Here is a 17,160-nt window from a genome sequence, read left to right as displayed (position 1 = left end):
TATGGAGACTTTTTAAAACTAAAAGCAGAGTTACCATATGGTCCAGCGATCCCACTCCTGGGTATATATCTAGAGGAAACGATAATTTAAAAAGATACATGCACCCCAATGTTCATCGCAGCACTATTTACAGTAGCCAAGAGATGGAAACAACCTAAATGTCCATCGACAGAGGAATGGATAAAGAAGCCATGGTACATTTATACAATGAAATACTACTCAGCCATAAAAAAAGGAAATAATGCCATTTGCAGCAACATGGATGGACTAGAGATTATCATATTAAGTGAAGAAAGCCAGATAAAAGATATTATACGATATCGCTTATATGTGGAATCTAAAAAATGATACAAATGAACTTATTTACAAAACAGAAATAGACTCACAAACATAGAAAACAAACTTATGGTTACCAAAGGGGAAAGGGGTGACGGAGGGATAAATTAGGAGTTTGGGACTAGCAGATACAAAGTACTATATATAAAACAGATAACCAACAAAGACCTACTGTATAGCAAAGGGAACTATACTCAATATCTTCTGATAACCTATAATGGGAAAGAATATGTAAAAGAATATGTATATATGTATAACTGAATCACCTTGCTGTTTCTTGGGTATAATAGATATATAAAAATTTGAAAGTACCTGAGAATTCACCATTTAGGCAATTTATAACTAAATTTTCACAGTTATCAAATTTGCACAGAAAGTTTTGTTGTTTGTTTTGTTGTTTATCTGCTTGGGTTTTATTTTCAGTTACAAATTCTGAGACAATTGAATTGGTAAGAATTTGACTTTTTTTCCCCAAGTTAAAGTTCACCTCAAGATTAGTGGATTGGAAAAAAAGGTTAAACAAGTATATTTTCTTCTGGGCAACTTACTGATAATTTCTTGGAACAATTTTAATGAGAAAAATTAATATAGGTGTTTTTCTGTACTTAGCTATTCCTAGCAGCTGTGTACTTACTTCAACCATATTATTCATTTCTTATTGCCAAAATGAGTATGCCTTATCTTAATCTGTTTGTGTAATTACGTGTAATTGTTTTTTTACTTCTCTCTGAATGAAGGCTGTAGAGTGAGTCAGAAGCTTTAAAGAACCCAGTGTTTTCCAAAAATATAACCCAACATTTTAGATCATATCAATATCTGTACTATTCCTCAGTTAATGAATTTACAAATGTAATTAGAATATTTTTAGAATATAAAGAGCTAATACAGCTGTTTTCAAGACTTCTGGGTTTATTATTGTTTCTGTTAAATACTATTCTGTCCTTAGCTTCTCAAAGAGAACACTACTTGTTAAATACAAGCTAATTTCCTTAACAAAACTTGATATTTTGGGTTATGTGCTCTTAGAATTAAGGCTAACAAAAGTACTAGGTAAATTTTATATTTTTTAACCCAAGCTCAAAAATTTATGGTAGAATATAGAATAATAAAAATGTAAGTAGATAATAAAATTAATAATTGAGATGTAGATAGTAATACCTTTTAGGTATATAGTTTATATCAATTATTTATATTTGAAAAATCAATTTGGGTATAATTGATATTTATGTAGTAATTGTAGAATATAATTTATTCTGTTGGGCAGTTCTGTTTATGGATAAAATATAACCAGAGTAATTTTAATCTCATGAGATAGCTGATTAACTTGAGGAAGGTTATATTTCTGTCATTGAATTAGTTTATTGGAATAAAAATACATATATAAAGTAAAAGGAACTCAGTGTATAACAGCTGTTTTATTCACATTAGAAAATTAAAGAACAAAAAACAAAGAAAAAGGAAGAGCTGTTCTGTGATTATGAATAAGTAAACCAGAATATCTTTAAATAACTTAATTGGTATCACTTATTAATAAGACCTTTGCTTCCTCCCCCCAGATCAAAGATTCTAAATTGCCTGCATATAAGGATTTCTGTAAAAATCTACCATTCCCAACATACTTCCCTGATGGAGATGAAGAGGAGCTACCAGAAGATTTGTTTGATGAAGACTTGTGTCATCCTGGGGCACCTTCTATTACGTTTGCCTGACCTGGACATGACAGACTCCCACATGTCCTGTGAATTCTGATGAGCCAGAACAATAATATAACCAGGAATTATGTTTTCTTTTCTTAGTAACAACATACCACACTGGTTATCTTTGTCAAGGGCATAAATTTATCATTCATCCTCCAACTGAATTTCATTTAAAAAATTACCACATTAAGCAAACCCGTTAAGTAGATTGAATATGCCAAATTTAGATGGACCGGCAGTTTGCATATTAGTAAAATCTTTGTAATTTGTGGGCTTTGTCCTTTTTTTACTATGTATTTCTCAAGTTATCTTAAATGTTTATAAATTTAGCTTCTTTTACTAAAGACTTGTCTGTCTTTGTGAAAGGGTGGTTGTGGAACAGTGTCAAATCATATGGGGACTATGGTGTTACCTATTTAGGTAAAAGAAACTATTTCCTGAGTCCTAAAAAGAAAAAGGAATTGAGATTTTTATCTAGATTATAGAAATGTTTATGTCATAGTTAAAGGCCTGACACAATAAGATCATAAATTATGGGTCTTATTTACACTTCTGTTGGGAGGTATAGTTATTTTTTAGTTAGATCACTCAACTATAAGACAGGTGTAATTATTTTTCCTTTTTTTTCAGCCATGCCCTGCAGCATGCGGGATCTTAGTTCCCTGACCAGGGATCCAGTCTGCCCCCTGCAGTGGAAGCTCAGAGTCTTAACCGCTGGAGCGCTGGGGAAGTCCTGTAATTATTTTTCCTTGATGCCTTCGAAAAGGGATTTGAAATGGCCTGGGTGTACATTCAACAAACTTTTTTTTTTTTTTTTTTTTTTTTTTTTGTCTGAGTTGAGTCTCCATTGTGGCACACGGGCTTTCTCTGGTTGCAGCAAGCGGGGGCTACTCTTTGTTGTGGTGAGCAGGCTTCTCATTGCTGTGGCTTCTCTTGTTGCGGAGAATGGGCTCTAGGCGCGCAGGCTTCAGTAGTTTGGCATGCGGGCTCTAGAGTGCAGGCTCAGTAATTGCGGTACATGGGCTTAGTTGCTCTGCGGCATGTGGGATCTTCCCAGACCAGGGCTTGAACCCGTGTCTCCCGCATTGGCCAGCAGATTCTTTTTTTTTTTTTTTAACATCTTTATTGGAGTATAATTGCTTTACAATGGTGTGTTAGTTTCTGCTTTACAACAAAATGAATCAGTTATATATATATATACATATGTTCCCATATCTCTTCCCTCTTGCGTCTCCCTCCCTCCCACCCTCCCTGTCCCACCCCTCCAGGCGGTCACAAAGCACCGAGCTGATCTCCCTGTACTATGGGGCTGCTTCCCACTAGCTATCTACCTTACGTTTGGTAGTGTATATATGTCCATGCCTCTCTCTCACTTTGTCACAGCTTACCCTTCCCCCTCCCCATATCCTCAAGTCCATTCTCTAGTAGGTCTGTGTCTTTATTCCTGTTTTACCCCTAGGTTCTTCATGACATTTTTTTTTCTTAAATTCCATATATATGTGTTAGCATACAGTATTTGTCTCTCTCTTTCTGACTTAACTTCACTCTGTATGACGGACTCTAGGTCTATCCACCTCATTACAAATAGCTCAATTTCGTTTCTTTTTATGGCTGAGTAATATTCCATTGTATATATGTGCCACATCTTCTTTATCCATTCATCCGATGATGGACACTTAGGTTGTTTCCATCTCGGGGCTATTGTAAATAGAGCTTCAATGAACATTGTGGTGCATGACTCTTTTTGAATTATGGTTTTCTCAGGGTATATGCCCAGTAGTGGGATTGCTGGGTCATATGGTAGTTCTATTTGTAGTTTTTTAAGGAACCTCCATATTGTTCTCCACAGTGGCTGTATCAATTTACATTCTCACCAACAGTGCAAGAGGGTTCCCTTTTCTCCACACCCTCTCCAGCATTTATTGTTTCTAGATTTTTTGATGATGGCCATTCTGACTGGTGTGAGATGATATCTCATTGTAGTTTTGATTTGCATTTCTCTAATGATTAGTGATGTTGAGCATTCTTTCATGTGTTTGTTGGCAGTCTGTATATCTTCTTTGGAGAAATGTCTATTTAGGTCTTCTGCCCATTTTTGGATTGGGTTGTTTGTTTTTTTATTATTGAGCTGCATGAGCTGCTTATAAATTTTGGAGATTAATCCTTTGTCAGTTGCTTCATTTGCAAATATTTTCTCCCATTCTGAGGGTTGTCTTTTGGTCTTGTTTATGGTTTCCTTTGCTTGGCAGGCAGATTCTTAACCACTGTGCCACCAGGGAAGTCCCTCAACAAACTTATTAATCACTTATTACTCAAAATGTTAATAGCTCCTGGGTTTCTCTTCATTGTATGGAATGAAAATGTTTACTAATGGCTACTTATAACGGATAATTAAGCTTAAAAATGTTAAGTATAAGCAGGCCTCATTTAACTACTGGATTTCCTCTGGACCAGATTCCTGAGGATTCACAGAGTCTAACTTTTTAAACTCCAGGTATCTTCTGAGACTTGATTCACATGGCCACCCAAGAGACTTAATAACCACAGTGTTAGACCTTTTAATAACAAATCCATTAGTTATCAGGAAATCACACAAAAACCTAACAGTATTTTCCGGCCAACATTGCATTTCTTATTCTTAATTTTAAATCCAACTGTAGCCACATCTCTTTTAAAGTTTTCATTTATACTTCATCTCTTTTAATTAAAGACTTGTGACTTTAATGGTTCTGGTGACTGAATACAGCATCAATATACAAACATATAATAGCAATATTGGGAAATTCTATGGGAGGAAAGTGGATACCATCCACAACAGCAATTTTTTAAAAGGTTACCGAGGAAAAAAAGCCTGACAAATATTCTAAGGTCTTATTGGAGAAGATAAGATGTTATTGAAGGACATAAAAGATAACCAAGATAGTCTTCTCCATTTTTTAATTTGTGAATGAAAAGATTCAATATTGTAAAGAATTCAGCAATCATATTTTTAAAATCTCAACAGGACTTACCATAGAACTGTTGAAACTGATTCTAAAATTGATATGAATGTGTAAATTCAAGAATAACCAAAACTTAAAATGGTACCCATTAGTTAGGTTTGCCCCATACTATGATTAGGGACTATTTATGTGTATTTAACTTTGAAATTCTGAATGCCGTATGCATCAATTCTGCTTTAATTAGCTGCATTTGACCAAAAGGTTTTAGTGAACTTATAGGTATGTCAAGGTTGCTGAAGTTATGGGAAGCAGCTGTTACCTTGCAAAACAAATGAACAGTTATTGCTGGGAGAACATAAACTCTTGTTTCTGAATAAGGTATTTGCAGAGGTTTGTATCAGGAGTCCCCAACCTCTTCTGCATGAAAAACTGTGTTTAATTGCCCAGAAGCCATTGATGGGGGGAATCATTACTCAGCAAGGATGCTTTACACAGTGCAGGAAAGGAACCATATCTGAAAGTAGCCAGATGACAGAAGGGGAGCCAGGACATATGGTGTTTTGAAGAAGGCAGGGAGTCCTCTCCACTAGAGAGCCTGCCCCAGACCCATCGCCATCTTCCTCTAGAGTTTGTGTTACCAAGTCCAAGCTTGTGCTGCTCACCCCACGACAGGCCAGTAAATCAAGAGACAAGCTGTTGGGGCAAGGAAAGCCAGCAGACCAAGAAGATGGTGGACTCATATCCCAAAGAACCATCTTGTCTGAGTTAGAATTCAAGTTTCTTATATAATAAAATCAGAGGGAGTAAAGTCAAACATTTCCTGGTTCCAGCCAGCCTCCAGAGGGGATGTGTTAATTCACAGGTGGGCCTGGTCCAGATGTTTCCTGTGAGCTAAACAAAGGTATATTAGCTTAATGCTCATTACCTGGGAGGCAGGGTTCCCAGAGATGGGAAGTGCATATACTTTAAGCTTGTAGGCAACATCCCTTTAGTGATTAACTTGTAATAGAATACAAAGGTTCCTCCCTATTACAATTCCCCATTGCCAATGTCCATTCCACAGTCTTGTGGGGAAAGGGACAAAGACTGCTCTGGCTACTTCCTGCTGAACAGGGGCAATGAATATTCTTTAGAATCTTTAGCGGTAAAATCCTCTTTCCTTTTTTATCTACAACCATTTGAACCTGATGAAACTCCTTAGCACTTTGTTGTCTAATTTGTAATTGAACTTGGGGTTGGGGTTCAGTTCCAGTTCCCAATACATATACTAAGTTCCTGTGCTGTTTATTTGGAAAAAATTAAATAGGTTGACCCGTCTCCAGCCATAATGAAATTACCATTTACTTAAGTTCAATAGGCAGACCTGTTGGAGTCAAACTCAAGAACAGGGTTTAGTATAATGCCCAAAGTTTTAGCATAACTGGCAACTGCTAGGTCTTTCAGAGCATTTATAGATTCTCCTGCCTGGGCAGACACCTAGGATGAACTACAATACAGTATTTCAAAGGGGCTTAATTTAAGCCTGCTTCTGGGAGCCACTAATCCATAGCAGGGCAACTGACAAAGCCTTATCCCAAGTTAAGTTAGTATTCATTTTCTCAGTTTTTCCTGTCGATTGTGGTCTCCGGGATTAATGTAGTTCCAATGCCTTAAACCAAATCAGGGGATAATTTCCTTGAGGGCTTTAACTGATTAAAAAGTACTGATTTTAATGAACTCATTTACAAAACAGAAACACAGACTTAAAAAACCAAAGGGGAAAGGTTGGGGGGGGAGGGATAATTAGGAGTTTGGGATTATCATATACACACTAGTATATATAAAATAGATAATCAACAAGGACCTACTGTATAGCACAGGGAACTCAGTATTCTATAATAACCTATATGGGAAAAGAATCTGAAAAAGAATATATGTAACTGAATCACTTTGCTGTACACCTGAAACTAACACAACATTGTAAATCAACTATACTCCAATACAAAATAAAATAATTTTTAAAGTACTGATTTTAAAAACCAGTAATTTTAAACTGCCACACACAAAACCAGTGGTGGACAAAACAGTCTCCTTTCCTTCTGAAGTTTATACAATTCATTGTTATCATTAATCAGTCTTTTTACGAAGAGTTCTGAGACCATTATTCCACCACTGATTAAGACTGGAGTGGCAGGTATTGGAGATAATATTCATTTAGCCTCTGAGTTTTCTGGACAGACTTGGTGACCTTGCCAGCTCCAGCTGCCTTCTTTTCCACCACTTTAATGACACAGCAACTGTCTGTCTCATGCCATGAACAGTAAAACAACCCAGAGGAGGATAGAGAAACTCTCAACACATGAGGGCTTGCTAGGAACCGTATCAACAATAGCAGCATCACCAGATCAAAAATTTGGTGCCAGGACTTCCCTGGTGGCACAGTGGTTAAGAATCCACCTGCCAGTGCAGGGGTCATGGGTTCAATCCCTGGTCTGGGAAGATCCCACATGCCACAGAGCAACTAAGCCTGTACGCCACAACTTGAGCCCATAACACTGCAACTACTGAAGCCTGCACACCTAGAGCCCGTGCTCTGCAACAAGAGGAGCCACCCCAATGAGAAGCCTGTGCACTGCAGTGAAGAGTAGCCCCCACTCGCTGCAACTAGAGAAAGCCTGCACGCAGCAACGAAGCCCCAGTGCAGCCAAAAATTTAAAAAATAACAAATATAAAATAAAAACGAACTTGGGCCCATCTTCCAGCTTTTTCCCAGAATAATGATCAGTCTTCAGCTCAGCAAACTTGCAAGCAATGTGAGCTGTGTGACAGTCCAGGACAGGTTCATATCTAGCACTGATTTGGCCTGGATGGTTCAAGATAATCACTTGAGGTATGAAGCCAGCTGCTTCCATCGGTGGGTCAATTTTTCTGTCACCAGCCACATGGCCACAACGAACATCTTTGACAGACATGTTCTTGACATTGAAGCCCACACTGTCCCCAGAAAGGCCTTCACAAAAGCTTCATGGTACATTTCAACAGACTTTACTTCAGTTGTAACATTGACTGGAGCAAAGGTGACCACCACGATAGGTTTGAAAACAGTCTCCACTCAACCCACAGGGACAGTACCAATACCACCAATATTGTAGATGTCCTGGAGGGGCAGACTCAAAGACTAGTCAGTTGGATGAGTTGGTGGCAGGATGCAATCCAGAGCAGCATGGTTCCACTGGCATTGCCATCTTTTGGGTGAATTTCCATCCCTTGAACCAAGGCATGTTAGCACTTGGCTCCAGCATGTTGTCACCATTCCAGCCAGAAATTGGCACCAATGCTCCTGTGTTGGGGTTGTAGCCAATTTTCTTAATGTAAGTGCTGACTTCCTTAACAATTTACTCATACCTCTTCTGGCTGTAGGGTGGCTCAGTGGAATCCATTTAATAGCAACACTTAGTTGTTTCACACCAAGAGTGTAAGCCAGAAGGGCATGCTCATGGGTCTGCCCATTCTTGGAGATACCTGCTTCAAATCCACCAGCATCAGCAGCAACAATGAGGGCATCACGGTCAGACTGGGATGTACCTGGAAGCATGTTTTTGACAAAGTCCCTGTGTCCTGAGGCATCAGTAATAGTCATGTAGTACTTATGGTCTCGGATTCCCACAGGGAGATATCGATGGTGGTACCACACTCATATTCAGCTTTCAGTCTGTCCAAGACCCAGGCAATCCTCTTCAGAGACTTTTTCTGTCCAGGTGGGATTGCTTCCACCCATCCTGAAAAAAAGTGTCCACAAACACTAGCAGGTATCTGAAATTTCCTGTAGCTCAAGGCATTTGTGTCCAGTCGTTGGTGGCACAGATTCCTTTGTGTTGGGCCCCAATCTGGGAAGGTCCAACAGCAGTCTTTGGGTTGTTTTTAGCACGAATCATGCAATTCTGAGTGACTCACTGTATGGTCTTCTATAGGTTGTGCCCCATTATATATATTTGAATCCATTGTAAGATGGCATCTCTCCTGTAATGGGTACTAATATGAATGTGCTGCAGCACAGGGTCCAAGCTCACCTTAGGAATTAAAACAATTGTGCACTACATTTCCAGCCAGGCAAGGTGCGATCCAAGTGAAACCCTACTCCTCGACCCTCTCTTTGTCCTTTTCTGAATATACTGGATGGTATTTTGACAAGTCAGTCTGTGGGAGAAGTGATCCTCTTACCTCAGAGGATATTGCTTTAGGTTACGTGTCCCAGCGTCCCTTTTTAAGGGGATGTCTATTGGCCATGTGTTTTTGGCCTTCCCTGGGGTGCTGTTAGCACACACTCTGGTCTTACCTTTTCATAGACCTGGGATGGGGGCAGGGGAAGAGAGCTCTGTCTCCTGGGGTTTTCATGAGCACCATCTGTAGGGTTAAAGATGTTCTCGTGGAACTCTGATGTCAAGCTGTTCTGAAGAAAAACTTAAGGGTGAAAGCTCATTGTTTCTCCCCCAGTAGGGGCTTACCTCTCTTCCATTTACTCCCCTTTCAGGAATCCAGTGCCAAAAAAGTGGCATTTTGTTTTACATCTTCATTCTTCTGTTGCTGTTCCCTGTTGAACACTTTAAAAACAACATCTACCCATTGAGAAGGATTCATTCCAAATGCACCATCTAATCTTCACAACTTCCTCCCAATATCTGAGACACTTTGCCCAAAATAGATCAAATTTATCCTTCTAATATTTTCAGGGGCCTCAGGATCTACATTAGTATAATGTCTGTAGGCTTGATACATCTTTTCCAAAAATTCAGAGGGATTTGTTTTTTTGCTGAATTTCTTGAATTTGGTTTGAACTATTTTGCTCTGGTTCCCCTTTTCAAAGCCCTGCCCAGATGCACTAATAAGTAGTAGTATAAATAAGGGCATTCCTCCCTCATCGGGGTCCCATTTTAGTTCAGCTGTGGGTGATACCAAGTGGGCTTCAGTTATAGAGGACCCTCCTTATGAAGGAGGGTTGCAATCTTTCCAGTTAAAGAAGTCTGAGAAACACAGCTGACTGATCATTTGCATTTAGTCCCCACATGAGATAAAGGTGTAAGGGAAATTGCCCTGCCCTGGGAGGGGCCCAAACTGGGTGCCCTGTCAGGTCTTAGATGGCGGTACTAGACCAAATCCCTGTGCCCCAGGAGCTAACACAGGATTTTCTAATTGATCCCTATAAGGAGGGGCAGTTCTGAGCCCCAGTGTCAGGAATTGGGGTTGGATAGGAAGGGAAAGTAGTGGAAGGGGTGGATATATTGGCATAACAGCTGGAGGAGTTAAGGTTTTTTATCTTCCCCCCAGAATTAGACTTTTAAATTGAAGTATAATAGATTTTTTTTAATTGTATTTATTTATTTATTTGGCCGCTTTGGGTCTTCGTTGCTGCACACAGGCTTTTCTCTAGTTGCGGAGAGCAGGGGCAACTCTTCATGGTGGTGTGTGGGCTTCTCATTGCGGTGGCTTCTCTTGTTGCAGAGCACAGGGTCTAGTCGCACAGGCTTCAGTAGTTGTGGCACACGGGCTCAGTAGTTGTGGCTCGCGGGCTCTAGAGTGCAGGCTCAGTAGTTGTGGCGCACAGGCTTAGTTGCTCCGTGGCATGTGGGATCTTCCCAGACCAGGGCTTGAACCCATGTTCCCTGCATTGGCAGGTGAATTCTTAACCACTGCACCACCAGGGAAGTCTGAAATATAGTTGATTTACAGTGTTTTGTTACTTTCAGGTGTATAGCAAAGTGATTCAGTTATACTGTATATACATATATATATATATATTCTTTTTCAGATTCTTTTCTCTTATAGGTTATCAGAAAATATTGAGTATACTTCCCTGTGCTATACAGTAGAACCTTGTTGTTTATCTATTTTGTATATAGTAGTGTGTATATGTTAATCCCAAACTCCTAATTTATCCCTCCCCCTCCTTTCCCTTTTGGTAACCATACGTTTGTTTTCTATGTCTTTGGGTCTATTTCTGTTTTGAATATAAGTTCATTTGTATCATTTCTTCTTGGATTCCACATATAAGTGATATCATATGATATTTGTCTTTCCCTGACTTACTTCACTTAGTATGATAATCTCTAGGTCCATCCATGGTGCTGCAAATGGTGCTGCGATCCCACTCCTTGGCATATATCTGGACAAAACTCTAATTCGAAAAGATACATGCACCCCAATGTTCACTGCAGCACTATTTACAATAGCCAAGACATGGAAGCAACCTAAGCATCCATTGACAGGTGAATGGATAAAGATGTGTTTTTTATATATATATATATATATATATATAAACACACACACAGTAGAATATTACTCAGCCATTAAAAAAGAATGGAGGAGTTAAGATTTGAAGCAACATATTCTCACTCTCATTCTCTTCCTTTTCTTATTTTCCTTGATATAATAGCGCAAATGCTTGCTCATAAAGGATTTCATCATTCTTCCCTGCTTCTTCACAGAATAGCCATAAATAGTAATTGATCATCTCTAACCTTTAAAGGATGACTTTTTGCCTTGGCATCAACCAAACAGGGAGAATTCTGGGCTGAGGGTTTTGGCGATTTTAGGAACCAAGTGGAATCTTTTTCTCTTCTCCCTAGGAATGTCCCACAGACACGCCATTCCCCCTCCCCCATTCCTTTTCTCCATTTGACATCAGTAAAAGTTTTAAATATCACAAAATTTGACTGTAAATGAAGAAACAATACCAAACAAAATGAAGTGAAAAACTCAGAGGACAAACAGTAAATCCTAAATAAACCCTCAAGTTTGGTCTTGGAATTTTACATATACAATGACACAGGAGACCATAAATGATGTAATTAACACAGCAAGGGTAGCAGTGCATGGTGCACAGGGTCCCAAGATAACCCTGACTAAACCCCCTGTGGAGATCCGGACAGGTACAGTGGCCACACATTTTTACAGTAAAATATTATCTTCTTCTCACTCGTGCGTTCATGGCTGTAATCAGATCACTTATCCACAACCTACCTCAGAGGACTTTCTTTAAGGGATATTTAAAACATTCCCCATTTTTAAAGACAGAAATTCAAGACAAAACACAAATGGCACATATAAATGCTAGCATCCAAAGAAGCAAACAAACCAGTTCACAAATTGAGTAAAAGTCCAACAAGTCTTTCCTCTCTCCAACAGGGTACCCTAAGCAAAGGTATTTTAGCTTAATGCTCATTACCTGGGAGGCAGGGTTCCCAAAGATGGACCATTATGTATAATTTAAGCTTATAGGCAACATCCCTTTAGTGATTAACTTACAATACAATACAAAGGTTCTTTCCCATTACATCTGCAGATGGACTGTGTGTCTGCATTTGAGTTTGAAGGAGAAATTTTCTGATCACCTTTTAGGATCACAAGTGTGAGCCCTGTCACTTAGAGCCAGACAGGGAGCAGACAATCCACTTCACCCCCGCTCCCCACCACCAGCACCTTGTACAGCTCCCTATTTTTGAAGAGGATCAGGACCCCGTTCCCGCAAACTTTTTCAGTGGCCCAGAAGAAGTGACCTGACTTCTACTGAGCCAGGTGGGAAAGGAGGATGCCTTCTCTATGCTTACAGGGTACAAAAGCCAAAGTCTGCCTGGTCCAACAGGCACTAAGCAAAACACCTGTGATTTGCTAAGAATCTTAGGTCACTTTCTGGCTCCAGCTCTTGTCATCAAATATTTAACTCGAGGAAAATGGAACTCTGCCTACAATGGATAAGCAGTACATGGTCTGGACATGGGTCACTCACCTTTCTGTTTGGAGCCCATGCAATACTAGTGGCTGACTCCTGAGCTGTGTTGGCAGATGGAAAGGCATGGAGTTCAAATGGGCTTGAACTTGATCCACTGTTTTAGATTTTGTCTTGAAATGAGGAAATTTTTGTAAACAACCTTCATTCAGTTTAGACATTTCTTCCAGTCTTAGTTGGTATTAGCTATTAGTTATAAAATAGGTAAATATTGGGCCTCATATAAATTCTGTAGGGGCCTCAGTGAGGCCAACTGGTCAAGACATACCTGCTTCAGCACTATTCACAATAGCCAAGACATGGAAACAACCCAAATATCCATCAACAGATGAATGGAGAAAGAAGATGTTTTACACACACACACACACACACACACACACACACAATGGAATATTACTCAGCCATAAAAAAGAATGAAATAATGCCATTTGCAGCAACATGGATGGACCTAGAGATTATCATACTAAGTGAAGTAAGTCAGGCAGAAAAACAAATATCACATGATATCACTTATATGTGGAATCTAAAATGTAACACAAACGAACTTATCTACGAAACAGAAACAGACTCACAGACATAGAGAACAGACTGTGGTTGCCAAGGGAGAGGAGCTGCATGGGAGGGCTGGATTGGGAGTTTGGGATTAGCAGATGCAAACTAGTATATACAGAATGGTTAAACAACAAGGTCCTACAGTATAGCACAAGGAACTACATTCATTACCCTGTGATAAACCATAATGGAAAAGAGTATATATATATATATATATATATATATATATATATCTGAATCATGTTTTTGTACAGCAGAAATTAACACAACATTGTAAATCAACTATACAATAAAATACACTTTAAAAAAAAATGCCCATTAGTGCCCACATTGGCTGAAGGTCACTGCTTTGGAAGTTCCCCCTACTCTTGCAGGAAGTATGGCAGGAGAATGGGCTGGTGGTGCTTATCTTGCTTCTATAAATTGTTTCATAATGGAGTGTTCTTGTGATGATGTGGGGCACATTGCTGATACCAGTGTTACTGAAATGTTGTCCCCAGAGCATGTAAACACGGACAGACAGAAGTAGGTCTCGTGCTATGAGGCCCCCTTGGGCAAACGTCTTTAGGAGCTTCCTTGTCACATGTCACTTGGTGGCTACCTGTCTTCTGTACAGGAACTGGTTCTTCACAGAAGAGTTACTTGACTAATGATGAAAGAAGTTTCCCCTGCTTTCAGAAATTTTCTATCAAGTTGACTTCATTGTAACCAGAGACATTTCTCCTTCAGTTTCCAGTGTTATTGCTGTATCTGCTATAAAGTCACATCTGCCAGCTTCCAGTCGTAATTCCTGAGGACTAGTGGGAACTGAGCCCCAGAAACAACAAAGCATGCAGTACAAGACAGCTGCCATCAACATCCTGCCTCTAGCGACTGCCCAGGATTCCCTGAAGTAAGAGGACCCAATTGAAGTGTCATCGTCCCCTCCGGAAAACAGCCAGAGTCCTGCGTGTGCATGGTTGCCAGCCTCCATCCCATTATTTGCTTTTCTGCTTTTAAATGTTGTTTCCAAAGAACTTACAGCAGTCCCTGCCATGCATTGTTTTTCATTCTTTTTAGATTAATGAGGTGACCTGCTCAAGTTAGATGAGCCAAATTAATCTCAATGAATGCAACCCATAACACCATAAAAGCAAATAAGTGACTTTAACTCTGCTTGCCAAAGAATCTTTTTGGCATGGAGACGCCTAATTTTTCCTTCCTAACATTTGACAGGAAGAGTGAAAGTGACAGTTGTGATCTTGATTCTCTTAAAGCAGACTTTTTATGAGCATCGAGTATGTGTCAGGGCATTTAGAAAATTTGTTGTTGTTTTTAAAGAGAAAGGATAAGATATCCATCAAGTTCGGCACTGCATTGAATTTGCTTTATTTGAGAAGGAAGTAACTGCATCACAAAAGTCCTAACAAAGATATTAATGGGACTCTGTCAGAATGAATAATAATATTCATTGGGCATCCAACATAAATGTCCTTATCTAAAATGGTATGTTGAGATGATGAAGCAAAGATGACAAAAGAACTGTAGGCTGACTGTGTAGAAACAATGAACGTGATGCTTTACCTCACAAAGGAGTACTGGTGATTGTAAGGAGGGGGCCCCTTCCCTCCAACAGAGAGTTTTACCAGCTGCCAATAACAGCCAGCCTGCTGCTAAAATGTCACCGTAAGGGACACAATTGAGGTTACAGTATCCACAGAGGACATGGATAATTAGGAAAACATGAGTCAAAGCAGAGGAAGTAGGCAAAGAAAAAAGAACTGATGAAAAGAAAGTAAATAAGGAAAAGATCTATTCTATAAAAACTCTAGACTTTTTTCAACCTGGAAAATTAGAACCGGCAGCATCTCTTGCTTACATCACCTTGCTTACATGGTTCCTTTCTCTAGTCAGTAACCACGAGGATGCCTTTGCCATGGGAAGAATATTGTGATTTAATGACCCAAAGCCCTTTGTTAAATACCATTTCCCATAAAGAGAGAGGCTCAAGGTTCTGTGGCCCAGGAGCCATTGAGATGTGCATTTATGAGGCGGTCCATCCAAACTACGTCAAACACAGGAAATTCTCACCGTGGTTTACAAAGGCAAGTTTTACCCTCACCTGACACAGTGCTTGTTAACCTTGGCTGCAACTTAGAACCATGCAGGTTGCTTTTAAAACCTAAGTCCAGTATCCTCAGAATCTCTGGAGCTGGTTCCCAGATGTCAGTGTTTCTTAAAGCTCAGTGAAGGTTCAGAACCACTGGCCTGAAACAGCATGGTGTACAGATGGGCAAGTCATGTAGGGCACCTGGGTCAGTTATTTGGGAACCTCCCTAGAGCAATTCACATGGGAGAAAATTTATTAAATTGTAATAATAATGTGTATATGTGCATAGTACTACTTTATATTATAAAGTGTTTTTGTGTCCTTGTGAGAGTGCCCCCTGGGAAAATGCTTCACATCTTGTAAAACTACACAAATGTTAGATGTAATCAGCCTGGGACTTCCCTGGCAGTCCAGTGCGTAAGGCTCTGTGATTCCACTGCAGGGGGCAAGGATTTGATCCCTGATTGGGGAATTAAGATCCCTCATGCCGCATGGTCAAAAAAAAAAAAAAAGGAAGAAGTAATCAGCCTGTGTGATCACTGAGGAAATGGGCAGAATAAGAGGCCTGGGACTCGGTCAGTTCTCACCAAACAAGTGGCTGGCAGACCTTTTACCAAAATTGGGTCCCTGACTTTCCTGTGTCCTCTCTACAACAACTTGGGAGTCAGAATTATCTTTGAAGATCTCCCTAAAAGATTGATATATTTGGGTTCCTCTATTATGAACTGTGATTTAGCCTCATGTACAAACATGTATTAAAAATTGCTCTAAGTTGCCTTAGAAATATGTTGCTTTAGTATCTCCATGATAAGATCACAAGTGAAACAAACTCAATTTTAGCTCCTCTGAAGTTTTCAAAGTTTGTTATTGTTGTTGTAATATTTGCAATTGTATTTTTTTTCACTTGTCCTGCACGTGCAGCAAGTATCAGAGGTTTAGGGGAAACTACTGAGAGGAAAAATGGAAAGTGGAGAAAACTTTATCTATTAACTGAGTTTCTTTGGATGCAAATTGGGATAGATGAAGACTGTTCTTCTCCTGGCTGAATGCTTTAGAAGAACCTAGAGAAGCTGCTGTGGAGCTGTAGGGTCTCTAGTGGGGGTGAAGCTGACTTACTGATCATTGAGTCTCCCTCTCAGGCCTCATCAGGGCCCCTCTCCCTCAGGACTTGAAGGTAATAACCGCATGACAGTTATTGAAACCCCCCCAACTGTCAGATGTTTTACCCACAGTCTCTCATTTAATCCTCAACCACCCTGTGAGTCAGTTGGTTATCATCTCTACAGATGAGGAAATTGCAACTCAGAGATTATGTGACATCTCCAAGTCAAATATCCAGTGAATGGCCAAGCTGGGTGAGAACTGAAGGTCGTGCCCCTCTAGACTCCTGGTCACACATTCTGGGCAGGGCCCCAGCTTCCTAACTGTTCTGGTAGAGAGCCCTCTCTTCAGCTGTGGGGAAACAGGAGCCCCCTTCCCCAGGGCACATCTGTAGATGTGGTTTAGACAATTTTCTGGGAGGCAGTTTCTCCCAAGTCTGCAGAAGAAAAGGTGGGTGTCATGTCCCTTAAATTCACCACTTCTCACCTCTTCTCCCATCACCTGAGATGGGAAGGGAGTGGAAAGAAGACTGGTTTGCCAGAGCCAGGCCTGATGAGAACTGGATGGGAGTGAGTGTGAGAGGAAGGGCTGGCCTTGGGTGTGGGATCACCTACCACCAGACTGGGGAACTCTGGTTGATGTCACTTGTATTTACAACCAAGTGAAACTGCTCTATTGGCA

General features: G+C 40.0%; 1 protein-coding gene, 1 long non-coding RNA gene and 1 pseudogene across 3 annotated transcripts in view; 2 read left to right on the top strand and 1 right to left on the bottom strand.

The window, feature by feature from the left end:
• Window positions 1-2,377, top strand: part of MRPL3 (mitochondrial ribosomal protein L3) — a 44,774-nt gene extending 42,397 nt beyond the window's left edge. Inside the window, exon 11 of one of the 2 annotated variants that reach the window (XR_012331292.1) lies at window positions 1,893-1,975. Coding sequence is in view for 1 of the 2 variants with exons in the window: in XM_004318341.4 (XP_004318389.1) it covers window positions 1,893-2,045 (153 nt within the window). In the remaining variant the exon portion in view is untranslated. Of the gene's footprint in view, window positions 1-1,892 lie in introns of both variants that reach the window. The other variant, XM_004318341.4, reaches the window with a different exon arrangement.
• A 398-nt stretch (window positions 2,378-2,775) lies between these two features.
• On the top strand, window positions 2,776-16,162 carry LOC141278528 (uncharacterized). The gene is made up of 2 exons (XR_012331293.1): window positions 2,776-2,935; window positions 14,019-16,162. It is a non-coding gene; the product is annotated as an uncharacterized lncRNA (long non-coding RNA).
• Window positions 7,131-12,756, bottom strand: LOC101331277 (elongation factor 1-alpha 1 pseudogene; annotated as a pseudogene).
• Window positions 16,163-17,160: the final 998 nt, after the last annotated feature.

Source organism: Tursiops truncatus, chromosome 4, assembly GCF_011762595.2.
Source record: "Tursiops truncatus isolate mTurTru1 chromosome 4, mTurTru1.mat.Y, whole genome shotgun sequence".
NCBI lineage: Eukaryota > Metazoa > Chordata > Mammalia > Artiodactyla > Delphinidae > Tursiops > Tursiops truncatus.
Note: the sequence above shows the minus strand (reverse complement) of the source record. Positions and strands in the feature narration are given on the sequence as shown.